Source organism: Perognathus longimembris, chromosome 19, assembly GCF_023159225.1.
Source record: "Perognathus longimembris pacificus isolate PPM17 chromosome 19, ASM2315922v1, whole genome shotgun sequence".
In the NCBI taxonomy this organism is placed as follows: Eukaryota; Metazoa; Chordata; class Mammalia; order Rodentia; family Heteromyidae; genus Perognathus; species Perognathus longimembris.
Genome location: NC_063179.1, coordinates 37434809 through 37453835, shown reverse-complemented (window position 1 = coordinate 37453835; position 19027 = coordinate 37434809). Strand labels below are relative to the sequence as shown.

At 33.7% G+C, this 19027-nt stretch overlaps 1 protein-coding gene across 1 annotated transcript in view; it reads right to left on the bottom strand.

The window, feature by feature from the left end:
* The window catches only part of Zswim6 (zinc finger SWIM-type containing 6), a 181295-nt gene that overhangs the window by 25000 nt on the left and 137268 nt on the right, over positions 1–19027 (bottom strand). Inside the window, exon 5 of the mRNA XM_048368406.1 lies at positions 1434–1613. Coding sequence (XP_048224363.1) covers positions 1434–1613 — 180 coding nt within the window. The remainder of the gene's footprint in view (positions 1–1433; positions 1614–19027) is intronic.

Genomic DNA, 19027 nt, shown 5'->3' with positions numbered 1-19027 from the left:
AACTGAAATAAACTATGGTATCTTTCAGACTGGATCACTTCTTAACAGCTTGCTAAAGAGGCTTATGAAATATTTGTATTTAACCAAAGGTAACATAATAAGTAAGCAATGAATAGAAAAGTCTAATGTATCAGAGTGGCAATCCCTAAGTAGTAGTGGGAAATGAAACACACAAAAAACTTCCAAGTATAAAAACCCGAAGTACATTAAAGATTCTGTCTGTGTAGATATCAGCAAACCCTTCTCTAGAAATAGACAATAACAAATATTCAACAGTTTAGGCTGAAAATTCTGAACATCTAGGAAACATATAATTGGGGAGGGGGATAAGAAGCACGTTTATTTTCTCTTCAAATACTGAATAAAATCATCTTGAGCAATAAAGACAGGATGTATTTAAAACGTCTTTTGAAAAAGAGAGCTTTCCAAAGTCCTAAAACTTTTTACTGGACAAGACTTTATGGAGTCTTTCTTCATTTTCTTTCTTCATAGATACTGAAACACTCTACTAACATTACACTCAAACTTGGCACATTGCACAGCCCCTTTTTAGTAATATCAATGCCTTAGGTAGCCAACACACAGAGAACAAATAGTCTTGATCCTAGATGCTTTAAATGTCATTTAAATCCTACTTCACCTCTACTATGGCTTTAAATTAGTCTCAAATTCCCCTGATTATCAAAGAAAAGGCACAAAAGTCATGCAAAAATAGTGGAATGAACTGGATCAAACTGTATTTGTAAAACCTAATTAGTTTAACACTTTAATTTGGAGAGAGAATATTCTAAACTACAGAGGAACATGGTGCCAAGGAAGTATTTTTTAAAGATGGAGGGAATTTGAACTAAATGGAAAAATCAGAGAAGGAAAGAAAAATCAACATAGAAATGATAGAGGCTCTTTTAGAAAGATGTGAGATTTCTGAGTTCTTTCAGAGACTGAAAGATACTATTTGCCTGCTCTAGATGGGAACAAATATACTACATAATCCTACCAATAAAGAATTTACCCAGTCCAAACACAAACAGCATCCTATGCCCCTCAGTTTCCTCATAAAATGTCTCTCCTTGCTATATTCTAAACTTAAGAATGTTTAATTACACAGCAGCCCCAATATGAATTGACCAAGAGATGAAAATTAGTTTCTCAAGCATTTTAATGCTTTGTTTCATAAAATATTACTTTAGCACATACAAATGTATCTATATATTTTGAGCATACAAAGTATGCTCAAAGAGTACAAAGATACCTAACACAATTAAAACACATGCTTACACTCACAGTCAAAATGTATTAAAGTCCTGAATAATAGTTAAGTTCTGAAGTAGTTAAAATCATATCTCCGCATATAGTGCCAATCACCATTCTAAATACACATACATACACAAAGATGTGGATATCAACTGTGAAGAATATTACAATGGACTCACCTTGGTTGGCATTTGCACCCTGAGGCAGAGCATTGGTTAAGTTGGGCAATTCACTGCCATGATTTCCATCTTCCCACGGACAGACATCAACGCTGTTCCATTTTTTCAGCTGTTTTAGCCAACTGGTCTTTTGTTCCAACTTGCAATGGGGATTTAAAACTATACACATCCACAGAGCACCTAAAAGAGGAAAAGAAGTAATTTCAAAAAATTGTAAAAGTAATGCTAACAACTAAAGATGAATTTTAAATCACTTCAAGATGGATGTAAATTTTTTGTTTTCATAATGTCATTTTTATCTGACAATGTAACAGGAGCAAATTTAACAATAAATTATATAAGATACCTCAAGTTTGAACCAAAGGTCCAAAATACTGCTACATATAAAAATAAAATGTACTATGAATGTTGCAATATATCATTTGAAATGATTCTGGAAAAAATAATTTACTTTCTAAGATCATCTTTTTATAATAATGTATTAAGGGCATACAATAAACATCATTACATAATCTCATAAGAATCTCAAATTATATTATGTTTACTCATTAGTTACAACATGTAAGTGGAGCGACACATAAATGTACACAATTCTGACATATACTACATATAGAACATACATACACACATACATATAGAACAATGGAGTAAAAATAATTTTCGGTAAAAACTCAGTATATTTTTTTCAAGACCAGTGCTTGAGCACAGTTCCACTTTAGACACAGCCCTTCTTCTGGCTTGATGGTCAATTGGATAAATATGTCGGACTTTCCTGCCCAGGCTGGCTTCAAACTGTGTTTTTGAGATCTCAGCTTTCTGAGATTACAGGTTTGAGCCACCAGCATCCAGCAATTATTCTTTTCAGTAAATATTCTTTTCAAAAAAATTCAAGAGTTTTTAACTCCCCTTTCCTTGTAGTAGAACAAGGACTGTTTCGCTTTTCTTTTTCTCCTTACTTTAGCCCTATTGTACTAAAATAAATACTTGCTAAAAACAAAACAAAACCCTCAAGATGGGCATTATAAGGTATACTTAGTCCTAGAACTTGGAGGCAGAGCTTAAATATGTAAAGTTTAAGACTTAAGTTTAAGACTAGGCTCCACAATGAGTTCCAAGCTTGCCTGAGCTATACAATAAAGACCTTGTCTCAAACAAACAAACAAATACACACACACATACACACACTTGAACACACTTCCATAAATAATTTAACAAGAAATTAACCATTTCATATGAAAATACTAAATGCAAGTTTTTATATGAATAATGTAAATATTAACAAAAAATTCACAAGTTTTTCAAAGGAAAACCACAAATTTAATAATCTGAATAAGTGATCAATTCCTTCTTTTTACTTTCTTCAAAGTAGTAGTTGACTCAAGAGAATATTGCACAATTGTTTTTCTTGTTTATTGTCAGTGAAGTACAGAGGGGTTACAGTTTCATCTGTAAGGCGAGTACATTTCTTATCCAACTTGTTACCTCCTCCCCTCGTTTTTCCCCTATCTCCCCCCTCCCCACTGCCCTTCCTCCCATGAGTTGTACAGTTGGTTTACACCAATTGGTTCTGTAAGTATTGCTATTGCAATGGTTTGTATTTTTATCCTTTGTCTCTCGATTTTGGTATCCCCTTTCCCTTCCCTAGTTCCAAATACACGTATATACAGTATCGGGGGTATTAAGATCAGTTACAGTAATAGCAGGTGTAAAACCACAAGAAGGGAATACAAGAGGAAAAAAAAAGGTATAGTTTCACATGACATGTTGAAGATAACTACAATGATATACCACTTATTTCCATAGCTTGGAGTTTGTGTTCATACGGGCATAGCTATTGAGCTATTGTGATCTTCTGCTATGGCTATCCTAGAGATTAAACAATTTTTAAAAGACAATTTTTTATTTTGCTAACTCAATATAATATGATTTTAGTATTTCAAAACAATTTACAAGACTTTTGTTTTAGAAAGGTCTCTGAGCATAACTGTTTTAATCATTTAATTGTATCCAAGTGAATAATGAAACTGCTTATTTGTTTTATTTGTCCAAAGAGATGCTTTCCCATCTTTTATATTTAGAGTATCTGATATTTTAAATACCAAGTAACTTTTACCACCATAAAGTAGCAACTTATCTAAGGCTTCAATATTTATAATCTACATTTGTGTATTTTAAAATGCCATTTAGAAACAAAGATAGAGTAAGCCCAGCACAACCTCTCATTTGAGATAATTGCAACTAAAAAGTATAGATGAAATTTTAAAAGTAATAATCTAAGGATTCAAAAATAAATAAAAGCAAGCAGACTGGGGAAAGAAAATTAAAATAACTCATATGGGTGTGATTTTTTTGTTACTTTTATCTTCTTTTTGAAGATTAGCCCCATTAAAAGGAATATATAAATGCCTTATGCAGCAAACTCTTGAGAATAACTGTTTACTTACTCTAAGTACTAGGAAGGGGGAAAAGGGAGTCCCCAAACCAGAAATGAAGAAGAGGAATTCCTCAAGTTCTGTCATATTGTTTGTGCATAAGGCAGAGAACCAAAGCAGTAGAGCCAGAACTTTGAAAACAGAAATTGGCACCACTGCCTAAGACACTAAAACAAGTTATAGTCTGATTTCAACCTTGCTTCATTGCTTGCTTATAACAAACGTTTTCTCAAATATCTAGATGATTTTAATAGAATTTTGAATTTCATAACCAGTATTTAAAATGACCAGGATGTAAATTACTTGACTTACAAATAAACAGGAAAATGTGACTAATTCTCAAAGGAAAAATCAACAGCTGAATACTATCTAAACAAATAAAATAACTGTCTCAGAAGTGAAATCTAAACTAGAAAGAGAACTAAACAAAAATCTTAGAAGTGAAAAAATAATGTAAGATTAAATATGTACTGAATGGGATCAATACCAGAATAAAGAGGCAATTTATTGAACTTGAAGATAGAAATGATCTCATCCAAAGAACAAAAGTACCTAGTTAACAGTTAAGTAGAGCCTTAAAGGCAGGTGAGAATACATTAGAAGGTTCATTGGCATTTATGTCACTGGATTGCCAGAAAATGATGAAAAATTAGAAAGTTTGGAAGAAATAATGGTTGAAAATGTCTCAAACTGGAAATGATAGGAACTCACAGATCTAACCAGCCAATCTCAAAAAGATATATAAACAAAGAAAGTCATGTTCAAATATGCCATTAGACAAGCCACTTGAAAGTTGACACAGAAAACTTTGTAAACAGAAAAAACAAATTACCAGATACAGAACAGTAACTTAAATAATTATATTTCTCATTAGAAAACCAAGAGCACAACAAAATACAATGGAGCAATATCTTAAAGGTGTTTTTGGTTGTGTTTTTTTTTTAAGGAAATGTCTGGGCTGGGCCCTGGTAACTCATGCTTGTAATCCTGGCTACTCAGGAGGCTTAGATGTAAGGATCACAGTTTGAAGCTAGCCCAGGCAGGGAAGTCATGAAATTATCTCTAATTAACCATCAAAAGGGAGAATTGAAACTGTGACTCAAGCGACAGAATGCTAGCCTTGAGCAAAAAAGCTCAGGGACAGCAACTAGGCCGTGTGTTCAAGCCTCAAGACTGGCACAACAGAAAACAAAAGCAAAACTGAAGTCAAGTGAGAATTCTACAGCCAATGAAAATATCATTGGATTCTATGATGGTGACCTATCAGCAAAAGTATATAGTATTTATTACCCAACAGTATGTTCTAGAATGTAATTTAAAAATCTAGTTCTTCAAAGATAATAAAGTTTTGTACTCATAAATATATTAATATTCAATAAAAGTTTTACGTTTATATGGGAAAATAATCTAGGCTGTATATATACACAATGGAATTCTAGTCAGTCATTCATCAGAAAGAATGATACTGTACTATTGGTAAAGGAAATGGAAAGACTTGGAAGTAAGTCAGACTCAGAAAAATATGGTTTGCATGTTATTCCTTATTTGTAGTAGCTAAAATGTACCTATAAATATAAAGTAAACACACTGGGTGTTAAACAAGGGGTTACAAATGAATTCACTGAAGTAGAATAGACTCTATGGTGAGCGTAAATAATGTACATCTTTAAAAAAAACTAAGTCAAAGCCCAACAAAGTAAGTAGCACGAAATGGGAATTTGAGGTAGGGAGGTTGGGGCCAAAGGGAGAGAGATTGTAGAATGAAGGGGGAAGAGCAGAGAATGCAGGCAAGAATTCATTGTACATAGGACAGAATTGAGAAATATAAGGGAAGAGGTGGGTGGAAGGGGGGTGAAGATGTTGAAGTGATGACACAGATCAAGGTGTATTGTAAATATAAGCTGTTTTGTTAAAAGGCAAAAAAAAGTACATAACAAATTAAGGGAAGGAGAGGGCGAGAAAAGTACAAAGGGGCCACATTGATCAAGATGTGCTGAATTCATAAACTGCTTTGGTAAACAATATCTCCTTTGTACAACTACTTAAAGATACTAAAAACACTGAAAAGAAAAAGAAAAAAGAAAGCACAGCTACCAGTATCAAAAACAAAAGAGGGAACATCATTACAGATCCTACTGTATTGTAAGGTTTATGGTATAATTGTAATATTTACAGATATTGTAACATTTATGAGGGAGCACTATGAACAACTTTATGCCCATAAATTACACAATTTAAATAAAATTGAAAAAAATTCTTTAAAGTAACGAAGATAGGGGCTGGGGATATGGCCTAGTGGCAAGAGAGCCTGCCTCGTATACATGAGGCCCTGGGTTCTATTCCCCAGCACCACATATACAGAAAACGGCCAGAAGTGGCGCTGTGGCTCAAGTGGCAGAGTGCTAGCCTTGAGCAAAAGGAAGCCAGGGACAGTGCTCAGGCCCTGAGTCCAAGGCCCAGGACTGGCCAAAAATAAAAATAAAAATAAAAATAAAGTAACGAAGATAACTCAAGAAAAATAACCTGTCTTATATATATATGCATGTACATATGTGTATACATGTGTGTATATATGCCTATATATTTGTATATATATGTATCAAAGAAATTAAATTTGCATTTGAAAATCTCTAATAACAAAAACACACATTTTCAAGGAAAAGTCTGTTAAGTCTTTAAGAAAAGAAATAGTAATAATTCTACATTGTATCTTCCAGAAAACAGGAGCAGCAATGGTTGCGACCTGTTTTGTAAAGCCAGCATTGCACTAATTCAAAAACCAGACAGAAACATCATAAGTAACTATAATATCCATGGTGAGCATGAAAATTTTAAAAGTCCTTAACAAAATAACAGCATGTATAATTAAGCAAAATTATTTTTCAAAGGTAAATAAATTATAACCACATAGGGATTATACCAGGAATGCAAGGCCGGCTCAACATTCAAAATGAATCACTGCAATTACTAACATTAACAGACTAAGGAAGAAAAATCCATGCATGCATATCAACAAGTACAGAAAAAAGCATTTGACATAAGTCAATATCTTCTTATAATAAATCTCTCAAAAGACTAGGAATAGAAGAAAACTTACTATGAATGCAACTCCTTTAAGATAAAGTGAGAAATCTGTTCTAAAGCTAGACAGATTGGGAAAGAAGATGAAAAGGCTTCTGTTTACAGACAACTAACCCAAATAAAGCTCCAATAGTAAAAGGTCTAGTAATATTTAAGTTCAGAGCAGAAACCAAATACAAACAAAAACTGCAGGTTTTTTTTATATAAGAACCACCAAAAATTAGGAAAGTACTCTAAAAATATTTGATTTATGATTCTAGCAAAAGGTGTATAGGTTATTTTAAAGGCTATGAAATAATGATCAAAAAAATTTACATCTTTTAAGTGAAAAGTTACTACATGTATGGACTGGAAAATTCATTACTGCTAAAATGTCAATCATTTCCAAATTATCTACTGAGTCTATGTAACCTCATTCAAACCCCAGCTGGTGCTTGTATACCGACTGACAAGAATAAAAATATAATAGCCAAAATAATTTTAGAGGAAAGACAAAGCTGTATTCAGAGTACATAAATTCAAAACTTCCTATGAAGTTTTAAAAGTGCTCTATTGGCAGGATTAGGCAAATAAAGGCATCAGAACAATGAACTCAAAAAAAGGCCTACACAAATTGCTGGGGAAGTCTGAGTTGTCAATAGTCAATACTCTAAAGCTGGAAAATTAAATACCTTGATCCTCAAAAAGGACCAGAGGCATATCAAAGTATCTCATACAATTTACCACCATTCCACTTGATTACTCTTCCACATAGAGAAGCCTATCTGGAATTAGCCACTCAGCATTTTGGTAGAGTTTTATTCATAGGGGAAACTTACAGTGTTAAGGTAGTATAATAAACTAGTGTTTTTCTGCTAGGACTATCTTAGACATGTACTCATTATTAACAACGAGGAAAACCACAGAGTCTATGTTTCTTTGAGTCTGGCTCACTTCACTTAATATGATTTTTTTCCAAGTCTTCCCATTTCCTTACAAATGGTGCAATGTCATAGCTCAGTAGCTAGTACATATGAACACATAAGATGATGATAAGCAAAATGAACTCCAAGTTATGGAAATAAGTGGTTTTTAATTTTTGTTATTTTCAATGTATGATGTGAAATTACGCTTTTTTCTTTTGCCTTTCTTCCCTATGGTTTTAACCCTGATATCACTGTAACTGATTTTGGTACCCTGAGTAATACATATATATGTGTGTGTGTGTGTGTGTGTGTGTGTGTGTAAATATCTATATCTATAAATATATGTTTATCGGAACTAAGGAAGGGAAGGGGAACATCAAAATGAAGAGACAAAGGGTAAAAGGAGAATCAATGTAACAGCAATATTACAGGAAAATATGCTGTAAACCAACTGTACAACTCAGGGGGAGGGGAGGAAACTGGAGAGAGGGGAGGAACATGGGAGGGAAATGAGGCAGGAGATAACAAGTTTGATAAGAAATGTACTCACTGCCTTATGTATGAAACTGTAACCCTTTTCTGTACACATCACTTTAACAACAAATTAAAAAAATAAACTAGTGTCTCTAACTCTTGTAGCTAGTCTCAGATCACTAACTAGGACCAGCCATTTCCCTTTCTTGCTACCCATTGTATATTTCTCACACTATCAGCTGTATCAATGTGGCTAGGCTACTCAATTCATGGTTCAAAGTCAATTTAATGAAAAGCAATGTATTATTATTTTCAACATCTATCTTGAGATAGTTAGAAACTCATGGAGGAAAAAAAATTTAATCTACATTACTCACTTTATTATAATCCACTCAAAATGGATCACAGACATAAATATAAAATTTAAAACAATAAAATTGTGAGGGTAAAGATAGTAAAGATATATGGAAAAATTGATAAATTAGTTTCGTTAAAATAAAGAACTTTTAATGTTTAAAAGGTAAGAAAAGAGTTGGGGACTGGTGGCTCATGCCTGTAAACCAAGCCACTCCAGAGGCTGTGATCAAAGCCAGCCCAGGCAGGAATGCCCATGAGACTTATTTCCAATTAACTACGAACAAAATCCATAAGTAGAGCTGTGGTTCTCAGGAACAGCACTCATAGGACCTGACTTCAAGTCTTAGAACTCGCACAAAAAAAGAAGCAAAGTGGGGTCACAGAAAGAGAAAGGGAGAGAGAAAGAGAGAAAGGGAGGGAGGGAGGGAGGGAGGGAAGAAAACTAAGAAAAAATTGTAGAGAAAATATTTGTAAAGTCATGTATGTGACAAATTATATATATAATATATACATACATTTATATGTAAAGCTATTTCAAAAGTTAATGAGAAAAAAGAAGAAACTGATTAAATACATCAAAAAAGAAAGGCTATGAAGTCATGAAAGTATGTGGAGGAAATTTATAGTACTATATGGAAAAGCTGATCTGAAAAGGCTCCATACTGTGATTTATACATATGTATGACTCCAATTGTGTAACACTCTGGAAAAGGCAAAATTATGGAGAAAATTTTTTTAAAAATCAGTGATTACCAGAGGTTAGGAGACAGAAAAGATTAATAGGCAGAAAACATTTTTTTCAGACATTGAAACTACTCAGTATATATAATTTTATAAATGGAGGACATACACCATTTTACATTCACCCAAAACCATGGACTATACAATATCCATAACGAACTCTAATATAAACTATGGGCTTTGAATAATAATATTGTATCAAGGTAGATTCAATAAGTGCAGCAAATGTACCAACTATTTTGGTAAGAGAGACTGATATATAGATAGATAGATAGAGGGAGAAAAGTATTACATGGGAAATATTTTTTTCTGTGAACCAGAAACCATTCTTTAAAATACTTTGTCTAGAATAAGGAACAAAGAGACATTGCACTAAAGAAGAAAAAATGCTAGCAAGTTTCAGATAAAAATATGCTAAATATTTCTCATTAGGAAGATGTAAATGAATACTACTATTGGCCTATTATAATGTCTACAATCAGACTTTAACCTGACAAGAATTCTACACAATGGTAAGAACTGTAGTGCTTATAAGTTGTGTCTGGCATGTAAAACAGTATATCCACTCAGGAAAGTAGTACATTCACAACACCATCATTGTTGAGTCCACTTGTAGCGATTTACCCAGGAGAACTTAAAATTTACATTCATACAAAACCTGTATAAATATGCTTGAAGAAGTTTCATTTGTCAATGAAAAAGAATGAAAGTGTTCTTCAACTGATGAATGGATAAACTGTGGTTTATTCACATAAAAGAACATCAGTTTGCCATAACAAAAATCTAAAACATATCTCAAATACATTACATTCAGAAGAGTATTTTAATGCACAAAGAATTACTTTAATGCATTTATGGCATATCTTGTAGTAAAGTAAGAACTGTACGACCTTGAAAATTAAATAATTGTTATAATTAAGTCACCTGTTATTGAGTGCTCATGTATACAATTGGCACTTTATTTAGAGTTTTGCAGTCATTCCTCAATTCATTATGATAATTTCCCATAGAATTACTATTTCCATTTAGAAGTTGAGTATCTGAGTCCACTTAAGTTGCTGTAACAAAATACCATAAACCGTGTAGCTTATATACAATAGTTTTATAAGCCTCCTAGTTCTGGAGGCTTGTATCCAAGATCAAGGTGCCAGCAAATTCAGCATCAAGTGAAGGCTTATTCCTAACAGATGGTGCTTTCTTGCTGTGTCTTCACATGGCAGAAGAGGCAGTCTCCCTTGAGGCCTGTCATTTAGGCACTACTTCCATTCACAAGTCATTAGAATATAATCACCTCCCAAAGGTTCCACATTTCTTAATACTATCACCTTGAGAGTTAGGATGTCACCATGTGAATTTGGTGGTTTCACAGAATTCAGATCATAGCAATGAGAAAGATAAAATCGAGGTGAAGTTTAAATTTTTAAAAGCAAAAACAAGAACAAATGAGCAGGGACCCTAAACGTAAAGGCATGCCTCTAAAACTAGCTTTTATTGGCACTATGAACATAATGATAAGCAAGATAATTGAAATCCAAGATTTTTTAAATTGTGAAATAATTTGCTATTATTGGAACAGTTATTAAAGTACTAAAATTTATACTAATTGTCTTCAAATGGGCAAGGAATTTCTTAGCTTGTTGTATTTATTGGTATGTCTTAAATGAATGGATGCTGATGGAAAAATAAATAAATAAATGCAAAATCCTGAATATTCTTTGCAAATTTTTCTATGAAAAAAAAAAACAAATTCATGAAACTTATCTTAGATTTTCATGCTTACATTTCTCTAATTAGAAAATTTTCATTTTGAAGAATGAGAAATGTTTTTAAAAGTGTTTATTAATTTGCCTGTAACATTCCTTTATTGTTCACCTCCCTAAAGAGTTCTATCCTGAAAGAATGTTTATCTTAATGTTGGATTCCAAGGTTAGTGCCATAATAGATACCATCTTTTATCTCAAGTCACTACTACAAAAGCTGTAATTAGCCTTAATAACCAAGTTAGCCAATTGAGTAAGTCATTCTCCAAATTTTATTAATTCAGAGTCCCACTTTGAGCATTTATCTCCTTCTCGCTAACATGCCTGAAGTATTTGTAACTTAAATTACATATAACTTGGTGGACATGGATGTTTTTAAACTGGGGGATGGGGTAGTACGTGATTGACTGTGATGTCTAGGCTGATGATTTGCAATGATGTGTTCTTGCATCTCATTCTAATAAAATATTAACATGGTGAAAAAATGAAGCAATTTTTATGATTAAGTACTTCATTCTGCTACTTCTCTTGATATAATAACACTTTTAAGGATTCAGTGAAAACAAACACACAAATAACAGGCCAGAGAACTTCATGAGAAGTTAGCATTTTCAGCACTTAGCATAGCACGTGGCACCTAATACAGTAACTACTGTTCTTTTAAACAGCTGCTTATTATTGGCTATGAAATAAAAATGTAAACAAATTCAGTGCTTATAAATTGGTTTTTCTAGATTCAACACCTCAGTGTCCGTAATGGGAATTATCAAATCATTGCTATATGCATTATCTAGTTTTTTAATTATCCATGGCATATTTCAGAGATTTTTCTCTACCATCCAGCATGCTTTTACTCTTTTTTTCCCACTACTCCACCTAATCTCTACTCAATGTTAGCCAAAAAAGGCACTATAACATGAGACAAAGTAAACCAAACCTATTTTCAAGAAAAAAAAAAAACACAAATATTTTCACTAGAGTAAATACTTCCTGCCCAACTAGTGGTTTTAAGAATATTCACATTCTGTATCTGACCATAAAAGTTAGACAACATGAGCAGAATCATAACAAAATCATCCAGAAAACTTTTTAGTTACTACTGCATTCTACTGATAGCAGAGTGCCAAACTACAACTTTTAGTAAGTGAAGGCAACAAGAATTAACGGCATTCTCCAACAGTCTTTTCCATCAAATATTTACATGTACAATGATCACCAGCATTTCCTCCCATCTCACCTATTATTATTTGACATTTCCAACATAAACTGTTGATTAACAAGCAGATTATCAGCCATAAGACCCAAAAAGGTCCCTTTTCTATATAATTCCATTGCCAAATGATGAGCAAATGATGCAATGCTTCAATTCTATGCTGTCTTTCAGGACTGATCCTTTTAAGAGACAGAAGTACATGCTGCCAAGTCACTTTAAGTCTCAGACTCAGAAACTAGCCCAAATGTACCTTGCTTGGCCTTACTCTGTTGGTCAAGTACTTAAAAAGTTTGCTCAGATTTGGGGGCAAAACATAGATCTCATCTCATCCAGCAAAGAATCTGGACATGCTCCAATTGATCACAATATCAAGAAAGATTAAAAATCTGTTAAGATGATGAAATGACAACCTAAGTTACTTGTCACTCATTTTCTACGTAACTGGTTTTGTTTTGTTTTTGTTGGTCATGGGGCTTGAATTCAGGGCCTGGGTGCTGTCTTTGACTTTTTTCAGTCAAGGCTTGAGCTGTTACCACTATGAGCACAGTGCCACTTCTGGTTTTTCTGGTGGCTGGTTGGAGATATGAGTTTCACGGACTTTCCTACCTGAGCTGGCTTTCAATGCAATCCTGAGAATCCAGCCTCCTGAGTAGCTAGGATTGCAGGTGTGAGCCACCAAGCCCAGCTTATAACTTGTTTTTTGGGTGGTACCAGGACAACCAATAGCTTCATGTTTGCTAGGCAGTCACTCTACCACTTAAGTCAAATCTCTAGCATATACATTCTTTTTTAGTGTGATAAGATTTATTGGCTTTATTTCTTGATAAAATAAACATTAACTATAGTCTTGTCTGAAATTACAAATTAACTCTTCAGGATTAAGAAATGAATTATTCAAGTCAATTTATAAAACATTTTAAAGGAATAAATTATTTTTCTGTATCATCCATTATCATATAATACTTAAGGATAATATACCATCTTAAAGATCTGAAATTTAAGAAATGTATGGCAACTTTTTAAAAAATTTTATTATCAAACTGATGTACAGAGAGGTTACGTTTCATACATTAAGCATTGGATACATTTCTTGTACTGTTGTTACCTCGTCCCTCATTCCCCCTCCCTCCTCCCCATGTCCCTCCCCCTCCCATGAGTTGTTCAGTTCATTTACACTAGTTTTGCAAGTACTGCTTTTGTAGTTGTTTGTCTTTTTTTACCCTGTGTCTCTCGATTTTGGTATTCCCTTTTAATTTCCTAGTTCCAATACCGATATACATGGTTTCCAAAATACTCAGATAAGATACAGAGATAGTGTATGTACAACCACAGGAAGGGGACACAAGAAGATCATCAATAATAGAAGCTACAGTTACACATAGCACGTTGAAAGTAGTTACAACAGTGATATATCACTCGTTTCCATAACATGGAGTTCATTTCACTTAGCATCATCTTATGTGTTCATAAGGGTATAGCTATAGGGCTCTTGTGAGCCTCTGCTGTGACTAGCCTAAACCTGTGCTAATTATTCCCTATAAGGGAGACCACAGAGTCCATGTTTCTTTGAGTCTGGCTCACTTCACTTAGTATAATTTTTTCCAAGTCCTCTTATTTCCTTACGAATGGGGCAATGTCATTCTTTCTGATAGAAGCATAAAATTCCATTGTGTATATATACCACCTTTTCCTGATCCATTTGTCTACTGAAGGGCATCTGGGTTGGTTCTAGATTCTCGCTATGACAAATTGTGCTGTGATGAACATTGTTGTGCTGGAGGCTTTAGTGTGTTCTTGTTTGTGGTCTTTTGGGTAGATGCCCAAAAGTGGGGCTGCTGGGTCATAGGGGAGGCTCTATGTTTAGCCTTCTGAGGAATCTCCATACCGTTTTCCAGAATGGCTGAACCAGTTTACATTCCCACCAACAATGAAGTAGGGTTCCCTTTTGGCCACATCCCCTCCAACATTTGTTATTGTTAGTTTTCTTGATATAGGACATTCTTACTGGGGTGAGATGGAATCTCAATGTTGTTTTGATTTGCATTTCTTTTATGGCCAGTGATGTAGAGCACTTTTTCATATGTCTCTTGGCCATTCTCTTTTCCTCATTAGAGAAGTCTCTTTTTAAGTCTTTAGCCCACTTGTTGAGAGGGCTATTGGTTCTTTGTGGTTTTGTTTTGGAGGAACGTCATATTTTTAGTTCTGCATATATTTTAGATATGAGGCCTTTGTCCATTGTATGGCCGGTAAAGATCTTTTCCCAATCTGTGGGCTTTCTGTTTATCTTGCGAGGTATGTCCTTTGCCTTGCAGAAGCTCTGCAGTTTGATGCAGTCCCATTTGTCCATACTTTCTTTGATTTGTCACATTTCTGGGTCTTTGTTAAGGAAGTTCCGTCCTGCGCCAAGGAGCCCAAGTGTTTCTCCTCCTTCCTTTAGTGTTTTCAGGGTGTCTGTTTTGATTTAGAGGTCTTTGATCCATTTGGAATTGATTTTGGTGCAGGGTGATATATAAGGATCTACTTTTAGTTTGTTGCATGTGTTGAACCAGTTTTATCAGCACCATTTGTTAAAGAGGCTATCTTTCTTCCAGACGTTTTTAGCTCCTTTATCAAAGATTAAGTAGGCATAGTTCTGTGGGTTCATTTCTGGGTCTTCAATTCTGTTCCATTGGTCTTCAGGCCTGTTCCGGTCCCAATACCAAGCTGTTTTTATTACCATAGCTTTATAATACAGCTTGAAGTTGGGTATTGTGATTCCTCCAGCACTGTTCTTTCTGCTTAGGATTGTTTTTGCTATTCTGGGTCTTTTATTGTTCCAGATGAATTTCTGGATTGCTTACTGTATTTCATTAAAAAATGGTGTTGGGATATTAATGCGTATTGCATTGAATTTGTAGATAGCCTTTGGCAATATAGTATGCCAAGTTTTGAAAGATGTCTTATGGGGAAATTTTAAGTACACACACACACACACACACACACACACACATTCCACAACCTATTGTGGCGCTTACTATAAACATTTACTTTCCCCAATGTTACATTTTCCCCTCTATAACATTGCCTCATTTTGTAGACTAGTGATTGTCAACTAAAAGTAACTGGCAATTCCTAGGAAGCATTTGGCAATATCTGATACAATTGTGGTTATCATGAAAGAAGGGATGTGTTAATAGCATTTAATGTGTAAGACTCAAAGATGTGGTTAAACAAGTAATACAGTAAGACCTCCAAAACAAATATTCAGTCTAATGTATATAAATATGTATGTGTAAAGATGTGAAAGTATACATATATATAAATGCTACATTTATATATGTATGTGGTTAAAATAATCAAGTTCAAGCAAATTACTCAACAATTGAAAACAGTTAAATAACATGTGTTTACATGAAATTTCTTTGTATAACTACTTAAACACACACATACACACAGAGAAATGAGCTGTTCAACCAAACAACAGAAAAACAACAACCAGTTATTGACAAAAAACTAACAGTACATAAACAGTATCCAAAAACACACTGCAATCTTATTAAGTGCTGGTTTGTATACTAATTTTTATCTGTTCAAGGAAATTCTAACAATATCAAGATATACACATTAGGTTTCTAATTTTATACTACATTTTAAATTTTAAATGCCTATAGTTATGGTATGGAGACTAGTAGGTCTAATTTAACTAATATTTCTAAAAGTGAGTGGTACCTACATTTATCTGACAATAACTGCTGTCATTTACTGACTGCTTATCACGCATTAGCTCTTACTAAAATATTATACATTCATTATTACTCTCACAAAAATCAAACAAGTACTATTTTGTACATAAGAAAGCTGAAGACCAAATTAAAGCAGAGGTTGCACTGCTTTTTAAAAAAGAAGCCAAGATTTAGTCCAAGGCTCATGTTCCCCCAAATCAGTATTCTTTTAACACTATGGTGTTTAGCATTCTATGGTAATAAAGTTCTTAAAAGTTAAGATTCATTCAAAGATAGACAGATTCCAAGATTAATCATCTGTGTTTGGAGCAGAATTATCTCATTTCTCATATTTCAGTAGTGTAACACAAATAGTGTACTTTTAAGCTAAAACTATGATGTATCCTTTAATGTACACCTAATAAACTCTACTTCATTTACCATGTGTTCTCATGTACTTAGAACATATTTCTCACATGGAGGAAAATATATCCAACAAAGAACAAAGGCTCATATAAAAGTAGTTTATAATTAAACAAAAGAAAACTGTGTTTTTCAAGACTGATAAACTCAGAAAATAAGTAATTTCACTGTAGAGTAAAACAGTAGATGAACAAAGAAAAGCTCAACTTATTAAAACTGGGAGATATCTATTATCTCTGAAAATACTGCAGTCATATCTGTTAGAGTTAAGACCACATCAGCATTTCTGATGTAACACATGCATATGTGATTTGAGTATAATTTCTGCCTAGAAGGAGTATATTGCTAGACAGAGAGTCATGATGTGACTGAGTAAATCAGCTAGTGACTCTTTCTATTGATACCCCTCACACTCAATGAAAGTTCTCCATGTTTGTTTGTTAAAATTAAATCATTTCAGGAGAAAAGCTATACATTTTTGTGGAGAGGAATAGATTAACTAGAATAGCGCATATTTTATAAATAATACCCTTGGAAATGTTTATAAATGTTTTCTTCCATTTTCCAGGAACATTACACTAAATATTACTTAATGGTACTGGGAAAACAAACAAACAAAAACCACAGGGACAGTAACAGTAGGACAGAACAATGGAGAACAAAAGGATAGAACAACCAATACCACCTTTTCTAACAGGAGCAAGAAAGGTCAATGGTTACATGAACCTCTGTCGCAACTGTAGAAAAATTATGGCTGTTATTTGCAAAGTAGGATTTTTATATTTTAATGTCATGATTATATTCTTATGAAATAGTAATAGACAAAGTAAAACAATCATAGTATTTGCAAGTGTTTTGCATTTACTAAGCAATTTATAATGGTTATCATTATTTGTTTCTGTTCTTAGAGGCTATTACAATAATCTAGAATTTCATGTGTAATCTAATTAACAAATTGTACCAATTTATAGGTCATGAAATGCCTAATTGCAATCACAAATAGTTCACTGGTGTAATTAGTTATGCTGGCAAAACTAAAGTCACAAAATTTCTTGGGTCAGATCACACCAAAACTGTGACCCCCCCAACTAATTATTACAGTATTGTTATCAGTATAATGCAGTATTAATCTGTCAGTCACCTCATGCTTGGAAAGTAAGTCTAATTGGCAAAAACATTCTTTTTTTAATTTTGATATGTTAGTTTCATTTCTTCATGTTTGGGGGAACTTTTCAAAATAAAATCTCAGGGATACTACAGAGTTTTGAGATTGCTTAAATCAAGCAAGGCTAAATAACATACAATCGGCTTTCATTTAATCAAGTTCTGAGAAAGTACTAAAATAACTTTTTTGTTCTTTTGTGTGTTAGTCTTAGGGCTTGAACTCAGGGCTTGGGCATTATCTCTGACAGAGATTTTTTGCTTAAGGTTGGTATGCTCTACCGTTTGAGCCACAGCTCTGCTTCTGGATTTTTTGATTGTTAAATGAAAAGTCTCATGCACTCTCCGGCCCAGGATGGCTTTGAACTGCTATCCTCAGATCTCAGCCCCCTGAATATCTAGTATTATAGCGTGAGCCACCAACACTCAGCATATGCTGTTTTTTACTTCTCACTTATGTCTTCCCCTTACTTGACCAGACAGTAAGACAAAGGTACCAATGGAAGTATTTACCACTGAACACTATAAATATAAGGCTCTTTTTAATTTGCCTACTATTCTGGCAAATCATTTAACAGTCCACCATCCTTGTTTACATATAAATGCTCCCTTGAGCTACTGCACAAAGACTTTCGTTTCATTTGCCATGAAGAATCAATTTAGGACAAAAGATAATCAAAGGCCCTACTAAAATACAATCAAATTTTCCATTCATGATTATCATTCTGAAGTATTGACAGTCCAGTAAACCTTTTGGACCTATACTTGTCTGAGAATCCCAAGAAAAGTTGATTCTTGCAGTATAGTAATTAGAAGTATAATTTTGACCATAAAACCAATTTCTTAATGCATTGACTTTTCTAAGGAATTTAGAAAGAATTTAAGATGGGAGTTGGGTTTCTTAGACAACAGAATGTTTCATTTTGCTCTAATTCTTTCTATTACTGAATTAAACTTTGATGTATTGGTCTTGACAAGTGTTTCATGCTGATTGTATTGTGTATGATAGTATAATCACTCCCCATGCATTTCTCACTAGCTGGCTGATTAATGCGATAGATTACCTGCAGCACTGATGGCAAGAGGAAAATCAGTGCCCTTCTGTACTTTAAACTGTTTTTATTTCAGTATATAAGTGTGTGCATGTGCACATATGGGCTCCCACATGGAGAGAAAAGGCTGGATAAAGCACAGAGTGGAAAAGAAAATAGAGGACAGTGAAGATTAATGTCTTCTAGCTGTTATCAAAAATATCTGTGCTGCCTCTCTTTTTCCTCAACAGAAAAATAAAGACTAATTAGAAATTTACCAAGATGAGTAAGTAGGAAAAAATGGAGGTTTACTAG